The 17,227-nt window shown below is 41.5% G+C and overlaps 1 protein-coding gene across 2 annotated transcripts; it reads right to left on the reverse strand.

The window, feature by feature from the left end:
• LOC145048685 (ELKS/Rab6-interacting/CAST family protein) lies at window positions 1–3,089 on the reverse strand. Of its 2 annotated transcripts, XM_078997271.1 has the most exons (10): window positions 2,933–3,077; window positions 2,799–2,842; window positions 2,498–2,564; window positions 2,068–2,233; window positions 1,463–1,965; window positions 1,207–1,380; window positions 1,005–1,121; window positions 747–926; window positions 592–638; window positions 1–507 (listed from the first exon to the last, which is right to left on the reverse strand). In XM_078997271.1, the coding sequence occupies exons 3-10, from the start codon at window positions 2,543–2,545 to the stop codon at window positions 153–155; spliced, it is 1,590 nt and encodes a 529-aa protein (XP_078853397.1). In that variant the 5' UTR covers window positions 2,546–2,564; window positions 2,799–2,842; window positions 2,933–3,077; the 3' UTR covers window positions 1–152. The 2 variants fall into 2 exon arrangements, with proteins under 2 accessions (XP_078853397.1, XP_078853396.1); XM_078997270.1 differs by lacking the exon at window positions 2,799–2,842 and having other exon boundaries at window positions 2,933–3,089.
• Between the last annotated feature and the right edge of the window lie 14,138 nt (window positions 3,090–17,227).

Genomic DNA, 17,227 nt, shown 5'->3' on the forward strand with positions numbered 1-17,227 from the left:
TACCCAAACCAAAAACCATTCAGATTCCATCGCAAGCAACTTATAAACAAAAAGGAAGGATATTTACGGTTCGATATGTATATAGATTATAATGTTGATAGACGAAAGCGGTTGGTTATTTGGGGACAAAAAAAGTATATTGTATAATAACACTATGCAGCACCGGTTGACAATTCCCCTTTGTCAAACAGCTCCCAATCATCATCATTTAGAAGCAGCTTCCAAGCATCATTACTCTGTTTCTCAGCTGCTCCAAAACGAAATACAGTTTGTGTAGAGCAAGGAGACCTGGGTGAATAAGGATCATCCAACTCTAAGCTCTTTTTTGGGGTTTCATACAGCTCAGCCTCCGGTTCAGCCACTACTACTCTGGTGGTGGTGAAAGATGAAGATGGAGCTAAAACTGATGATGTCTGACTGGATGATAGTGATCGAGAAAGTGGGATTCTCTTGTCAAACTTCTCTTTCAGCAGTCTCACATCCTGGCATTTCACAGAAATCTCTCCCCTGCAAAACCAATGCATGTTATTCTCATATCCAATATATTCTTTCTTATTTGTTAAAACTCATGCAAAAGAAACAGAGCCTTACTGTAGGATATCAATTGCGCGTCCCCGGTCCATGAGAAATTCTTGCAACTGGAAACATTAAAAAAGAGAGAGAGAAAGAGAAACTTATCATAATCTGCAATGAATACGCTCTTTTTGAGGGTATTTTTGAAAACTAGGACCAAAAGTTCATGTTACCTTGGAATTCTCCTCTGCTTCTCTCTGCAGCTTCTGGGACTCTTCAACCACCTTTTCCAATTGACTTTCCTGGTATGCGAGTGCTTCTCTAGCAAATTTTTCTTTCTCCAGCTTTTGTCCCTCTGCTGCCTCAATTTCTTTTAAAGCTACAGACAACCGAATCTCTAGAGCCTCACGCATCTAAACAGGAAAACAGTCGGTGATCTAAAACCCTCATATGATAAAAAAAAAAATGAATCAAATTATAGTATATACTACCTCGTTAAGGATTCTAAGCGAGTAGTTTCTCTCCTCTGATAAAGTTAACAAGCGAAGCTGAAGCTCCTTCAACTCAGTTGCTAAAATGGCCTTCTCAGCATTCACTTCTCCAGCATGCTGCAAACAAACAAAATTATAAATACAAAATTGCTAGTAATTATGAGACTGAATTTACATAAAAAGGTAACAAGCAACAACCAACCATGTCATTTGCTTCTTTTGCACGTCCAAGTGCCTGTTTTAGTTCATCCACCTTTGCAAAAATATGCGAGCAGTCACGTGTGGCTTCCTCTTTAGCTTCTTCAGCAGTTTTTTCTTTTTCTTCAACTTCTCTCATAAGTTCAACAACTGAATCCATTGTTGACACCAGGGTTTTCTGCAAAGTAAACAAACTCAGATCATGATGCAAAACATCTCAAATAAACTAATGAAGTTGCATAAGATGAATATTTAGTTACCTTTTCATTCCTAGCTTCTTCAAGAATATCCTCGAGAAGCTCAGTGCTACAAATTTGGTCAGATCTTGTAAGGGAAGAGTTCATCATGGATTCACCCTCTGTATTTTCTTCATTTACAAAATCATTGTTTTCAGATGGGGTTTTTGAGGAACTACCAGGATCCTGTTCTTGAGTGACAGCTAAATGAGGTTCAGGGGTGCTTGAAAAGCGAGAGCCAGATTGTTTTTGAATATAACCAGTAACTTTAGAATCATTTTCAAAGGTCTCAACCAAAAGTGCAACATTTTTACCAAAGATACCAAAAGATTCTTCATCACGATTAACATAAAGATCCCTTTCATCAACATTACTCTTGTCTCCACCTTTCTCCAAGTGTACTGGTAAACCATTACCAACATTTGCAGTTTCACTATTTGCATCAGTACTGGAAGAACCAGCTTGATATGATTGTTCAGAACCCATAGCTGCCTCAAGCTGAACAGTTTTGCCACCATCTACAACAACTAAATTAAAAAATACAGTTCAAAATAAATCCTTTACACAAATTATAATGCTGAAAAGAAGCAAAACCCTTCACAGGTGGATCTTCCAAGAATTCTTATTACCTTCAAAGAGACTGGGTGTATTCTCAACTTTACTGGAAAAGTTAACTGAAGGTGATTGCGATTGTTCAGACAGGTGAGGGATGATATCAACAAGAACAACTTCTACAGCTAAATCAGCATCCTTAGGGTGCTCAATCGCAACAGCTCTCAATAAACGAGAATCAACCTGCAAAAAAGTAGTACATCGCATATTATTATTTTTATGATATAAGGGTGCTCAAGAAAATTTAGGGTTCGTTCGGATATGCATTCTAAATGTGAATATATATATATATATATATGAATTTAAATCCAGAATCATATATAAACTATAATAAAACGTAAATATTCATACTTAGTTATCAAATAATATGTTCTAAAAACCGACTGACTTAATAAACACCCATATCGGAGAGTGAGAGAGAGAGAGAGTGATTAACGAAACGCATACCTGTGGAAAGACATCCTGCAATGCCTTATAGACTGAATTGAATCCCATTGTTCAGCGTCAACTAATCCTGGAAAATAAGAACACGATTTTGAAGTGATGAACGCCGATCAATGAAAAACGTAAAATAATGATCAGAGTTTCCAAATCAATAAATTCAGCTTTTCTTGACAACAAGAAACCTCACTCCACCATACAAAATTCGATAACACATAAAATTGTTAAATGATAGAAGATAATGCAAAATTCTTGGTAATTTCGAAAAACAATAACGAAGTTTCTATACGAAAAGCAAGAAATTTACTTTCTGATTCTTTGGAGGGCGATCGTTGATAAAGATTGTGAACCCTAGTGGAAGATGATCAAAAGAAGTGGAATAAAAAGAAGGTACTAAACCAAAAACGCGAGAAAAAGGGTTTTGAGGGTAATGATGTTTACCTTCGATGGCGCAATTATGTTAGACAGATTCAAACCCTAGGAGAGGGGTAGATGTTGTGTGAAACAATGGTTGGAATTGGAACGATAACAATATGAAACGAAACCTATTTAAAGTGTGGGGGGCTATGTTTGGGACTCATGGACGATCACGTGAAGAGAAAGTAACGATAGCTATGTAGTCCAAAGAAACTCGAAGGAAATTACAACGAAATATAACAGCTTTGTTTATTTGTGATATACAATAGATATAATATTTTACAAATTTGGATAATATAATAGAATATTTCAGAATAATATATTGAAAAACTATAAAAGTTTGTTATTTTTATGATTTCACCCCTATCAAACCAAAATTGTAAAAAAAATGGTAAAAGTTTAATGATTTTAGGGGAATTATAAAAAGTTGTTACGGATTAAAGGTATTCAATAAAACAACTAAACTAAAGATTGACGACTTTTTATTGTGATCATTTTGATAGTTTTATTTAGTATTTTGATTTATAATGATTAAAATATAAAAATGACCAAAATATAATACTTTTTTCTATAATATATCATATTTTCTATAAGATATGAATATTATTATTTTTTTAGTTTATTTTCATTTTTACGGATTTGTTTTGTTTTTTCTGTATCAATGAAATTGAATGATACGATAACTGTTAATTTATTTATATTTATATAGTTTTTTGATAATCACAATGATTAATTATCTCTAATGCAAACTAGATTTTCTTGTATTGTGCATTTTAAATATAAAGATATGTATATCTTAGATTGATATTGTTACTTAAAAAATATGTATAATAAAATATTATTAATCTCTTTCATTAAGAATATAACTTATTATTTTGGTTTTTTTTTTTGTTTTTTTGCAAATTATTTTCTTATTTTCAAAAAATATTACAATTTTATGTTAATTGATTTGTATATTTTTCTTGTTTTAATATTTCATTTGAATGTATAGCCCATCAAAGTTTTTAATTGCAGGAAATAGTCTCTAAACTTTTTTCTAGTTTTGTAAGGCATAATGTCGGTTTTGATATCTTTATTTGGTATATCTTAACCTAGAATAAAGAGTATCATATGCCATGTAATGTAATCAATTCAAGATGATATGGCTAGGTATGTCATTTTCTAATAAAATTGAGATAATAAGATTGTAGAAAGGAACACATAAACTTACACACACCTACTCTTCACCACCACCCCTCCACTTTCTCTTGAATATGGCTTCAGCTTCGGCCATCACCTTCTTCCCAAAACACCACTCTCCACCATCATGCTACCAATTATGCAACCTTCATTCCTCACGACATGATCTTTTTAGGTGAAAAGCAATAAAAAGCACATAAATTCAAACTAAAATGAAATCACGCAATTGGTCGTAATAAATAGAAAATAAAAAACCATAAGTTGGATCGGCTTCGGCGTATGGTTTAAAAAACAAACTTGTATCAGAGCTATGGTTGAATATAGGTGAGTTAAGATCGACAAATTCGATGGAAAGGATTTCGGTTTATGGAAAATGCAAATTGGAGATTACCTCTACCAGAAGAATTTACATGAACCGTTGTTTGAAATTAAACTTGAAGAAATGAAGCGGGAGGATTGGGGTTTGTTATATCGGAAGAGGGAGGATTGGGGTTTGTTATATCGGGGGATTGGTGTGGTGAGATTGTAGATTACAACATTTTCAGTATGACGACTACTCGTGAATTGATCAAGGTGCTACCAGACATGTATGAAAAACCTTCAACAACAAATAAGGTTCTCCTGATTTGACAATTAGTAAATTTGAAGATGAAGGAGGGTGGCTCGATGACTGATCATGTTAATGAAATTAAATCAATCATATCAAGGTTGATGTTGAATGAGATTAAATATGAAGATGAAGCCATGACATTGCTACTATTATCATATGTGCATCATATTTGGTCTGGTACATTGACAACGGTTAGCTGCTCAGTTGGGGGTGCTAAGCTGACATTCGAAGGCATTTACAATTTAATCCTTGGTGAGGATTTATCCAGACGGAGTGCTGGAAAAGCTTCCAATAGTCTTTTGAGCACTGAAGACAGAGGAAGGGAGTGTAACATCCTGAAAATCATGACATAAAAAAATTGTTTTTAGATTAATTAATCGTAATGCATAGCTTTCCCATAAAACCAAGGTAACTGGGGCTTAGCAAAACATCTTTAAATCAGAGTATCTCACATAATGCAGAAACATGGGATGTGCGCACTGCAATCATCCCAAGCCCTCTCATTTGAAAACCAAAGTACTTGAAACATAAACTGAAGACCGTAAGCACAAAGCTTAGCGAGTTCCCCAAAATAGCATACAACATACAACCATATATTATCATGCAACATACATATAGTTTCCATGCCTCCCCCCTGGTCTTTATTTGGAATGTCATAGGCACCCCCATGGTCTTTACCTGGAATGTCATGGGCTCCCCACATGGTCTAATATCCAAGTGTCAAGGGCTACCTCCAGAATCTTCCATGAAAGTATCAAAGAGACAACTAGCATAACACATAACACATAATGGGTCGGCATGGTGCCTTCGACCCATGGATATAGTGAGAAGACTCACCTCGCACTACCGAATCAAATAGAAAATCCATGGTTGTTGGTTGATCGATCCATGAACTATTGAAGTTAAAACAACACCTAATCAACAATTAGGTTCCAATCCATAACCGTAAATTCATTACTTGGGTAAATGACCAATTTACCCCTCACTTACTTTTGGACCAAGACTTAGGCCCAAACCTAATAGTCCACAAGGCCTAAATACCAAAAACTACCCAAGGCCCAATTCATGGCCCAAATTTCCAAATTAGGCCCAAATTCGTAGTGGGGCTCCACAAATAAATACCAACCCAAAACCTGATGGCCCAAAACAACAAAGCCCAAAAGATGGCCCAAACCGAAGCCTAAAAACTGAAATCCCACTCTGATGAGTACGCGAGGTGTACGCAGCTTGTATGCTAAGCATACTATCTTAAGAGCTTGTACGATACGCGTACAGGCTTGTATGCCCAACGTACTCCTCCTGTTTGACCAACTCTCAGTTCTAACTCTTAATCCATTAAGCCAAGACGTCTAAAACCTCATAATAGCTAAATATACGTGACTTGATCCATAAGTCGAATGCTTTAAGCCTTTGCATGGCTTAATGAATCCTAAACATCAAAGATGAATTCCAAAGGTCAAAATCACTCCAAAATGTCTTAAAACCCTCTTAATACCTTAAGAAGTTAGTCCAAACTTCCATATCTAATTCAAAGGGAGTTCTTAAGTCATAAAGTTCCTGACTTTATGACTTAGCATGACCTAATGGGATCCAAATCGAAACCCTAAGTCCCAAGCTTCACCAAAAGACTACCAAATCATGCATGGAAGGTTTATACTCATCAAGATCCAAACTTTATGACTCCATAACCCCAACAAAGGCCAAATATGAAGTTCAAAGGTTCTGGAGTAACGTCTACTCATAAGAACCACCACAATGGGACCAAAATCATAACAAAGTGCCACCTAGCTAGATATACAAGAAAGAGTTGTCAAGGTTGAGATTTATACCTAGATTAGATAGATCTACATGCACAAAGCCTAGATCCAAAAGCTCCAAGTCAAACAATGACTCTTCAAGAAGTTCCTTCTTCCTCCTTAAGCACCAAAACACACATAAATCACTTTGAATCTCTAAAATCACTCAAATGGGGGATAAGTATCGATTTCTAGGGTTTAGAGGGATGGAGGCTAAAGATATTAGGGTTAGGTTATGAGATAAGGAGCTTAAATAGGGTCCAACTGTAACATCCCAAGATCGAGACCCTAAATCTTTTGCTTAATTATATTACTTATGAAAATAGTTTACGGAAAACATTGTTGTTGTCATTTCAAACATCAAGTCACAAATCACAAGTCTCGAAAACCATATCATCAAATAGTAAAATGTCAGAGTACAATCCTAGTGTTCTAAAAGCAGAAATCATGTGTGTGGGATGCGCTGCTACCCTGCCACCTCTTTCCCCTTAGCTAAAGAGGTACCTAAAACCAAAACTAAAAACCGTGAACACGAAGCTTAGTGAGTTTCCCCATCATACCACATACCATAAAATCATACATACTGTCGGGCAATTTTGGGGTGCCCGACCTACCCATGTCAATCCATTATGGGGTGCTGTCCTACCCATGTCAAGCCATTCTGGGGTGGTGACCTACCTGTATCAGGCCATTCTGGGGTGCCAGCCTACCCTCCGGTCTATCTCACCCGGTCACAGGGACTATTTCACCCCTACTACTATCACATAATAACATATTATAAACATGTTGTCAGACATATTTGGGGTGTCCGACCTACCCTTTGGTCCTAACGACCGAATCAGTTGACTATTCCCCTCCTACTACCACTATCACATAGAACATATCATACTGGCACATAGAACACATCAAGTAATAGCAAATCAGACAATTATCACAAAGACAATCATCTCAACTCTCCCCGACTCCTCAATCCCTACACGACAACTTTTCTAAGTTATCAATTCATACTCATAACCATTACAAGAGTCACTCAAATCCAAGTCAAAGTTAAAGTCAAAACCTTGGTTAAAGTCAACATCTGGTTGAGTCGACTCGCCGAGTTGGTCCACTAACTCGCCGAGTCCCCATTTCCACAAAATGTCATAATCCCGTCCCTAGTCGTCGAGTCTGGCAAAAGTTCGATGAGTTCGCCTTCAACAACACATCAGACTAACTTCAACCGACTCGCTGAGTTCGTCCTTGAACTCGTCGAGTTCATCTTCATCCACAAGAAGGTGTTCAGTCTATGACTCGCCAAGTCCGTCTTAATATGGTTGGGACATTGCCTTGAACTCGCCGTGTGACAATAGTCAAATTCGGGTCAAGTCTAAGTCGAACAAAGTTATCAAGTCAAACCGGTCAACTCAATTAAACCTGGTATATTCGGGTTTGTGTTAAGTAAATACTGTATGTCTCACTATTTTAATGAGAAAACATCACTTGGAAAATTCGTGTGTTTGATTTTCCTTAGCCTTAGTGCTAAACAATGAACAAAAACGATGAAACAATGTTGCATACTCATCGGGAGTGTGAAAGATCCTAAAACATGGCTTAATGAGGTTTACGGACCTTGCGTTGCGAAGCCGGACACTCAAAAAGGGCACAAACGAAACCTCTCTCAATCGTTTTCTCTATATCTCTTTCTAAATGAAATCTCTCCCAAATATCTCTCTGTATGAGAAATCTCTCCAAGAATGTCAAATATCTCCCAAATACCTCTCTGTATGAGAAATCTCTCCAAGAATATCAAATCTCTCTGAAATATCTCTTTGTATGAGAAATCTCTCCAAGAATGTCAAATCTCTCCCAAATCTCTCCAAGTATGGGAAATCTCTCCCAAATCTCTCTCAAAAGTTCCTGTAACTTTTCATAGCCTTTCGGGCCATCCCGACTCTTAACCGCGTCAAAAACGTCTTGAAACGGGGTTAAAACGACTAATAGACCCTAAAAGAACTGAAAAACCCTTAATAAGGCCGAAGCCTCTTAGGGCCGAATTCCTTGGACCGAAAGCAGCAAAGAACCCAAACCCTTAGCAACCGAAACTGAGACCCGGAGCCGAGACCTGAGAACCGAGACCAGCAGCCGAGACTGAATCTCGCTGCCCCAGCCGAAACCGAGACTTGTAGCCGAAACCTGAGAACCAAGACCTGGAACCGAACCCGAGAGCCGAAACCGCCAAGAACAGAGACCGAGTCTCGGTCTCCCTTCCCCTTCTCTCGGTTCCTTCTTCCACTTTCGGTCCTCTTTCCGCCTCTCGGTCCTCTCTCTTCTCCTCTCGGTCTTCTTCTCTCCTCTCAGTCCCCATCTTCTAATTTTAGTTCCAATGACCAGAAGGCCGAACCTCCGACCAGACTTCGGGATTTTGACATTTTTGGCCCATTTTCAATATTTTTCACATTTTGAGCCCGTTTTTTCGAGATTTTAACGCGGGATTTTCTCACAAACTCATATTTTAACATAATAAACCCTAAATATTCATAATTTAATCATATTTTCATGAAAATCCTTATTTAAATAAAAAAATCTAGTAGGTGAATAATTGAGGTGGAGTGTTGACTTTACTTTACCTTATGACACAAGCAACCACCCCCATACCCACTCTATGACCACCCACACCTTCTCACATTACCTAGGTCACTTCAATGTCCTTTCTCACTCAATTTTCAGCCTCTCCCACGTTCTTAAAGCTGGAACAACCCATCATCTCTCCCCACTTCTTTCATTTTATCTCATTTCACCAAAGAATCAACACAGCTTTTCTCTCAAACTTTATCTCTCTATTTCAAGACTCCAAGGCTGATCTTCGAGCTTTATCCTCCCCTTGGTAAGTATAATTCATCCTCCTTGTGATTATTGCACTTCATTCTACTCAAATCATTGATTGGTTACACAAACTCCATCACTTCGATGTTAGTTTCTCGAAAATCTTCAAGGCATCTTCAAGTGTTCTTGAGTTGATCACTTCCATTTTTCAACAATCATGTAACATTGAAATTTTCAAGACAAAATTTTCGTTTAAAGTAATCATTTTAATATTAAAACACTTGTTTAAAATCTCATACATAATTGAATTACAAAACATAGTGTCATTTTCACTTGAATAGAAAACCAGGATCCCCCAACATATAACCCTTTCTCTGGTGTGTACAATCGAGCCAGTGTCGTCCCGTGTTACTGAAAGAACCTGAAAACAACATAACACAAAACACTGTAAGCACGAAGCTTAGTGAGTTCCCCAAAATACAACTTACGCATATACGCCTTTCCAGGCCCTGACCTTCCGGTCCACAACACAGCCCTTCCGGCCCGTAATATAATCGCCTTCCGGCCCATAACATAATCGCCTTCCGGCCCATAACATATTGCCTTCCGACCCATAACATATTGCCTTACGGCCCATAACATATTGCCTTCCGGCCCATAAACATACACAGCACGCATAACAATTAACTTACCACATATAGCACATATATTACATAACATACCCGACCTTCCGGTCACATAAAATATTGCCTTCCGGCCCATAACATATTGCCTTCCGGCCCACATAAACACACATAGCACGCATAGCAATTATCTTACCACATAAAGCACGTATATCACATATCATACCCGACCTTCCAGTCACACAGTCAAACCCTTCCGGGTACAGTATAGTGAGAAGACTCACCTCGTGGATACTGAAAGCTAGCAATTCCTGAAATCACTCGTACTCGATCCGCCGAGCTACAGACTCCCTGGATAATATCGTGCATCCCTTATTAACACTTTTATCCTTCAAGACAATTGACCCTAAGAAATTACACATAGGTCAACTCTGGTCCACGGTCCACGGTCAACTCGACCGGACTCGGCGAGTACTCTGGCGACTCGGCGAGTCTAGTCGTCCTCCAGTCCTCTAAGTTTTCCCTTCTACTCGTCGAGTATCCTCCTTGGCTCGATGAGTTACTCCTGGAAGAATCGCGGGGCCACCCCGACTCCACTCGCCGAGTCTGAGGAACAGCTCGACGAGTCCCAGTTATTCTTCAAGCTACTCGCCGAGTCTGCTCATCTGACTCGGCGAGTCCATGCCATGCAGCCGCTCAAACTGCTTCCTAAGGTCAGAACTGCTCCGACCCTTCATAGGTCTGGCCCTCCTAGACTGGTCCATCACGTAAGGTCTTCATTTAGGTGCTCATGCTACACCCCGAGACTTATAATTCACATGTTGACCTAAGGCATAAGGATTTCAATCCAAAACCTTCACCAATTCCCGAAATGCACAGACATGGGATATTCTGGACCTCCAAGGGTCCTAATACAGGGTTACAATCGTTTGGGGAACAAGGGTAACATTCAATCTATCCACAAAAGGGTTCCATAAACCCTAATCCTCTAAATACATCACCATAGCAGAGTATACACGAATTCTTACCTGGATAATGTGCTCTCTGTGTCCCCAATCCTCAGAATGTGACCCCCTTGCTGTTCCTTTAGCCAAGCCCTTCTCTTCCTTGCACAACAACTCCTTCAAAATCACCAATGGCCTTTAGCTTTGCTCCAGATGCACACAATCGGTTTAGGGTTCCTCCCAGAAGGCTAAAACGAACAATGACGGCCAATAAGTCCCCCTTATACGTCCTAAACCTAAACGGCTAGGGTTTTCGCTAAACAGCGCAGACTCGCCGAGTCCCTATCTGGACTCGTCGAGTCCAGTCGCGAACCCGCGACCAGGTCTGCGATCCTACTCGGCGAGTCTGGCTCCAACTCGCCGAGCCCCCCCTTAAAACACCCCCTAAATATAATTTTAACAATACTTGAGATTCCGGGCTGTTACAATTCTCCCCCACTAGAATCAGACTTCGCCCTCGAAGTCTTACTCTGAAAATAGTTCCGGATGTTGCTCCCGCATCTCACGTTCCGGCTCCCAAGTCATTTCCGATTCCTTCCGGGGTTGCCACTGAACCAACTCCAGAGGTACCTCCTTGTTCCTCAGAACCTTGATCTTTCGATCCCTGATGGTCACTGGTCTTTCAGCATAATTCAGGCTCGCATCCACCTAAATGTTCTCTAGTGGAACCACTGCTGACTCATCGGCTATACACTTCTTCAATTGCGACACATGAAAAGCGTCGTGGATCTATCTCAATTCCGTTGGCAGCTCCAAACGGTAGGCCACCCGTCCTACCCTCGCAATCTCACGAAAAGGCCCAGTATACCGGGGCCCCAACTTGCCCTTCTTCCTGAATCGAATCACTCCTTTCCAAGGAGAGACCTTCAGGAATACGAAGTCGCCGACCTGAAACTCCAGCTCGGACCGGTGTCTGTCTGCATAACTTTTCTGTCGGCTGTAGGCGATCAATAATCTCTGTTTAACCTGCTGAATCTGCTCTGTCGACTGAAGCACGATCTCTGTACTGCCCACCACTCCCTGTAACCGAGAATTACCCAAGATGCAACTCTGCTCTAAATCTCAACGATCACTCGGCCCATAAGGGTTAGGAAACCTGAATCACGGATCCCCGATCCAAAGCCCACTTTATCCATTTCGGAACGACTGAGAGACTCATTCTCACTCTCCGAGCAACTCTCACGAGTTCTCCTCTTGCAATCGCATACACATGTTGCACTAGCCCCAACATACCTTTCTCTTCTCTTGCCTAGGGAAATCCGTTTGACGACCTTGCCACTACTCCATGTATCGCACATGCTCTGGATCTGCTCGCAAGGACTCTCGGGTCCATGCGTTACCTCTCCTCAGCAAATGAGGGTCCGACACCACCTCCTATGCAACAGCTCAAAGGGCGGCATACCAATGCACTAATGATGGTTGTTGTTATGGAGCAACTCAACCAAGGATAAATACGTGCCACAGCTTCCTCCGAAATCTAATACACATGCCCGAAGCATGTCTTCGAGCGTCTGGATCGTTCACTCTCTCTAATGTGTCCTCAACGTCATCATGATAAGCTCATTTCTCATATTCCTCTTCAAGACTGAGTACCAGGTCAGCTTTTGGCTCCACAGCTGAGCCCCCAAAGGTCACCCATATCATGATCCAAATACCCCACTAACTTCCTCCCCGTGACCACTATCCCGACCCAGTGACACGCAAGTCACGAAATCCCCTTTTCCTCATGCGAGAAAAATACAATCCAACTGAGGATCGTCTCAACTCTAATCTCTGGTTCCTGCTGCGCATATTCCTTGCGTATCTCCCCGCATCTCCTGACAGAGACGGAGACCCCCGACTCAACATCCAAGCTCCAAAGACTCAATACCAGGGCTACTCAAACCCAACTCTTCCACATCATACATTGCTCGAAAAACATTCCATCATCGAAATTCTCTTGCCATCTAGTGAGTACTGCAACTCCATGCAATATCACAACACCCTCTGAGTAGGGAGTACCACGGCTCGAATATCCATCACAGACTCTGGAGGCAATCAACATAACAAATGCCCATCTTTGCGAAAATCCACTCTCTCAAATAATCTCCCTGGATGCCCATACTCGAAAGGCTCCCACTAGATCCACAGATACTTGATATGCCACACGTCGATTCAATTCAGGATTCACTAGTAACTCCTAAATAAAGATATCATACCCGGATATCTCAGAGTACCCCAACAAAACACCACAAGATCCTGCCACAACCACTGATCTCCTGCCCCAAGCATCATATAGACACAATAATACATTTCCTCTGAACCCCATAATTAGATCTACATTTTTCCCACATTTCAAATTCGGTGCATATAATTTCTCGATTGGAATACGAGAAAACGTTGACGCTACGAAATATACTGATATTTCTCCGAAACCCCTTTTTCCCGACGCTCAAAATCCAAATAAGGATAAGCATACCGACCCCGGGAGTTGGCTGCCCAATCATTCTCTATCTACTTGCAACAACACCAATCACCTGTCATGGATACATTCATCCTCCTCCTCAAGTACTTCCCGCATTAACTCACTCTGACCCCTTTCCTCGATCACCGACATCTCCGGTCTCATGATTTCTTACAGCATATCTCTATACTTCACTTATAACTACTCTTGACAAATCTTTGCTTCCTTACATACTGTATCCGGTTCTCCCCCACTTAGGGTTTGAACCATCACCAATTAGCACACAACCAACCCACGACTATTTTTCACCAGCGAAATCGTACCTGCCCCAGGAAAGTGCTACGCAACGCCCGATAATTCCCCCCTTAAGGAAATCAATCAACCCCCTATACTCTGAACCGCTGATGAACTCCTCAAGAACTTCTCGTCACGACTGCCTCTAATCGTTCCAAATTTCATACCAATCTAACACTAAGCATCTCAACTGCTCAATAACATCCCTGGCTCATATACTGCACCGCAAAATCATCGTTCCTCTCACCCCAACTCATCAACCAATGTTCTAACACCGGAATTGTCCCAAGGACAGGGACCCACTCCCAACATAGACGAAAACTCTCTGCACTGCAAAACTCAACTGAACTCCCTACTGCTACCACTATAACACAACCTACTATTCTCAATTAGGTGTGGTGTGGTCCTCGACTACCTCAGTCCCAACTGACTGTCTGCTCCCGATAAGTCACTGCCTCGCAACACACATGCTACCTGATACTCTGGGGGAAATCATCATCGATAATGACCTGTAGGGTGTACCCCCAAACCCAAAACTGAAACATCATGCCTCTCGTGTCTTGCACACGAACATAAATAGCACCACCCACCTAGAAGATGACCTCTCCTCTATCGACTGATTTCTCAACTCAGACCGAATTTTTTTTTCTCCCTTTAACTCCTTACCAGAATACTCTGATAGGCACTCGCCTTTCCTCTCGAGGGACGCCTCTCCATACTCAATCATGGTCTACAGGCCTAAACCCACAGCGTCCGATCTCTACCTCATCGATCATGACCGGATAACAAGATAATCACAAGCATCGTTCGCTACGAACCATGGTACTCATCCCATGACATCCCTTCTCAATCTGCTCCGGTGTATGGTACCCGAACCATAGCATCACTCCTCAATCTGCTCCGATGTATGGTACTCGAACCATAGCATTACTTCTCAATCTGCTCCGATGTATGGTACTCGAACCATAACATCACTCCTCAATTTGTTCCGATGTATGGTACTCGAACCATAACATCACTCCTCAATCCGTTCCTTAGAACCTTCAGAATGCTCCCTGTATCAAGTATGGGTCCTCTGCTTTCAGTATTACGGGCCCATACTACCTGCCACATCTACCCATACTTTCCACACGGACCATCCCAGAGCTCCTAAGTAGCTGCTCGACCTGCTCTTCCACCAATCCCTTCGCACGTGCTCGCTCCCCAGCGAAATCCTCTACTCTACCAGCGCACTCATCTGGATAGGGTTATTCCCTAGGCTCTTCCGTCGTCCTCCCACTTCTTTGCTATCAGCTGCTGAAGAGCTCCTAATGATGCCAGCCATCTACCTCCTGAATATCGTCATATTCACTTGGTAGCTGACTCCCATCATCGAGAGTTCCACAAAGCACAAAGCAAGCAGTATTCGAGCATCGAAGAATACATAGGACTCCCTCCCTGTGATAACTCCAACTTCTCAGCTCATCCTCGAAAGTACCACCGAACTCTGTGACTCTACCCCTCATGGGTTCTAACTAGATACTCTCACTCATCACATACTCAAAACATAACACATAACAACGAGTTCTAGGCTAAGGCATCACAAATCAGGCCACTCTAGTCCTAACATATGAAATACCTAGCCTGTCTCTAGCATGCAATAATATCTCATAAAGTGCATCATACATATCTCATAACACAAAATTAAGGGTATTTTGGGAAATCACCGTTCGGGCTCTGGCTGATTGTACACACTGCTCTTTCTTGCTTTCTCTTTGAACTCTTATTCACTTTTTAGAAAACTATTTATTTGAAAACTTTTTCTTACTTCCTCAGTTTGAGTCCAGATTTACCCGAAGGCGCATCCGAATCCCTCAAACCAAGGCTCTGATACCAATTTGTAACACCGAAATTTTCAAGACAAAATTTTCGTTTAAAGTAATCATTTTAATATTAAAACACTTGTTTAAAATCTCATACATAATTGAATTACAAAACATAGTGTCATTTTCACTTGAATAGAAAACCAGGATCCCCCAACATATAACCCTTTCTCTGGTGTGTACAATCGAGCCGGTGCCGTCCCGTGTTACTGAAAGAACCTGAAAACAACATAACACAAAACACTGTAAGCACGAAGCTTAGTGAGTTCCCCAAAATACAACTTACGCATATACGCCTTTCCAGGCCCTGACCTTCCGGTCCACAACACAGCCCTTCCGGCCCGTAATATAATCGCCTTCCGGCCCATAACATAATCGCCTTCCGGCCCATAACATAATCGCCTTCCGGCCCATAACATAATCGCCTTCCGACCCATAACATATTGCCTTACGGCCCATAACATATTGCCTTCCGGCCCATAAACATACACAGCACGCATAACAATTAACTTACCACATATAGCACATATATTACATAACATACCCGACCTTCCGGTCACATAAAATATTGCCTTCCGGCCCATAACATATTGCCTTCCGGCCCACATAAACACACATAGCACGCATAACAATTATCTTACCACATAAAGCACATATATCACATATCATACCCGACCTTCCAGTCACACAGTCAAACCCTTCCGAGTACAGTATAGTGAGAAGACTCACCTCGTGGATACTGAAAGCTAGCAATTCCTGAAATCACTCGTACTCGATCCGCCGAGCTACAGACTCCCTGGATAATATCGTGCATCCCTTATTAACACTTTTATCCTTCAAGACAATTGACCCTAAGAAATTACACATAGGTCAACTCTGGTCCACGGTCCACGGTCAACTCGACCGGACTCGGCGAGTACTCTGGCGACTCGGCGAGTCTAGTCGTCCTCCAGTCCTCTAAGTTTTCCCTTCTACTCGTCGAGTATCCTCCTTGGCTCGATGAGTTACTCCTGGAAGAATCGCGGGGCCACCCCGACTCCACTCGCCGAGTCTGAGGAACAGCTCAACGAGTCCCAGTTATTCTTCAAGCTACTCGCCGAGTCTGCTCATCTGACTCGGCGAGTCCATGCCATGCAGCCGCTCAAACTGCTTCCTAAGGTCAGAACTGCTCCGACCCTTCATAGGTCTGGCCCTCCTAGACTGGTCCATCACGTAAGGTCTTCATTTAGGTGCTCATGCTACACCCCGAGACTTATAATTCACATGTTGACCTAAGGCATAAGGATTTCAATCCAAAACCTTCACCAATTCCCGAAATGCATAGACATGGGATATTCTGGACCTCCAAGGGTCCTAATACAGGGTTACAATCGTTTGGGGAACAAGGGTAACATTCAATCTATCCACAAAAGGGTTCCATAAACCCTAATCCTCTAAATACATCACCATAGCAGAGTATACACGAATTCTTACCTGGATAATGTGCTCTCTGTGTCCCCAATCCTCAGAATGTGACCCCCTTGCTGTTCCTTTAGCCAAGCCCTTCTCTTCCTTGCACAACAACTCCTTCAAAATCACCAATGGCCTTTAGCTTTGCTCCAGATGCACACAATCGGTTTAGGGTTCCTCCCAGAAGGCTAAAACGAACAATCACGGCCAATAAGTCCCCCTTATACGTCCCAAACCTAAACGGCTAGGGTTTTCGC

This window comes from Lactuca saligna, chromosome 5 (assembly GCF_052625555.1).
Source record: "Lactuca saligna cultivar CGN05327 chromosome 5, ASM5262555v1, whole genome shotgun sequence".
In the NCBI taxonomy this organism is placed as follows: Eukaryota; Viridiplantae; Streptophyta; class Magnoliopsida; order Asterales; family Asteraceae; genus Lactuca; species Lactuca saligna.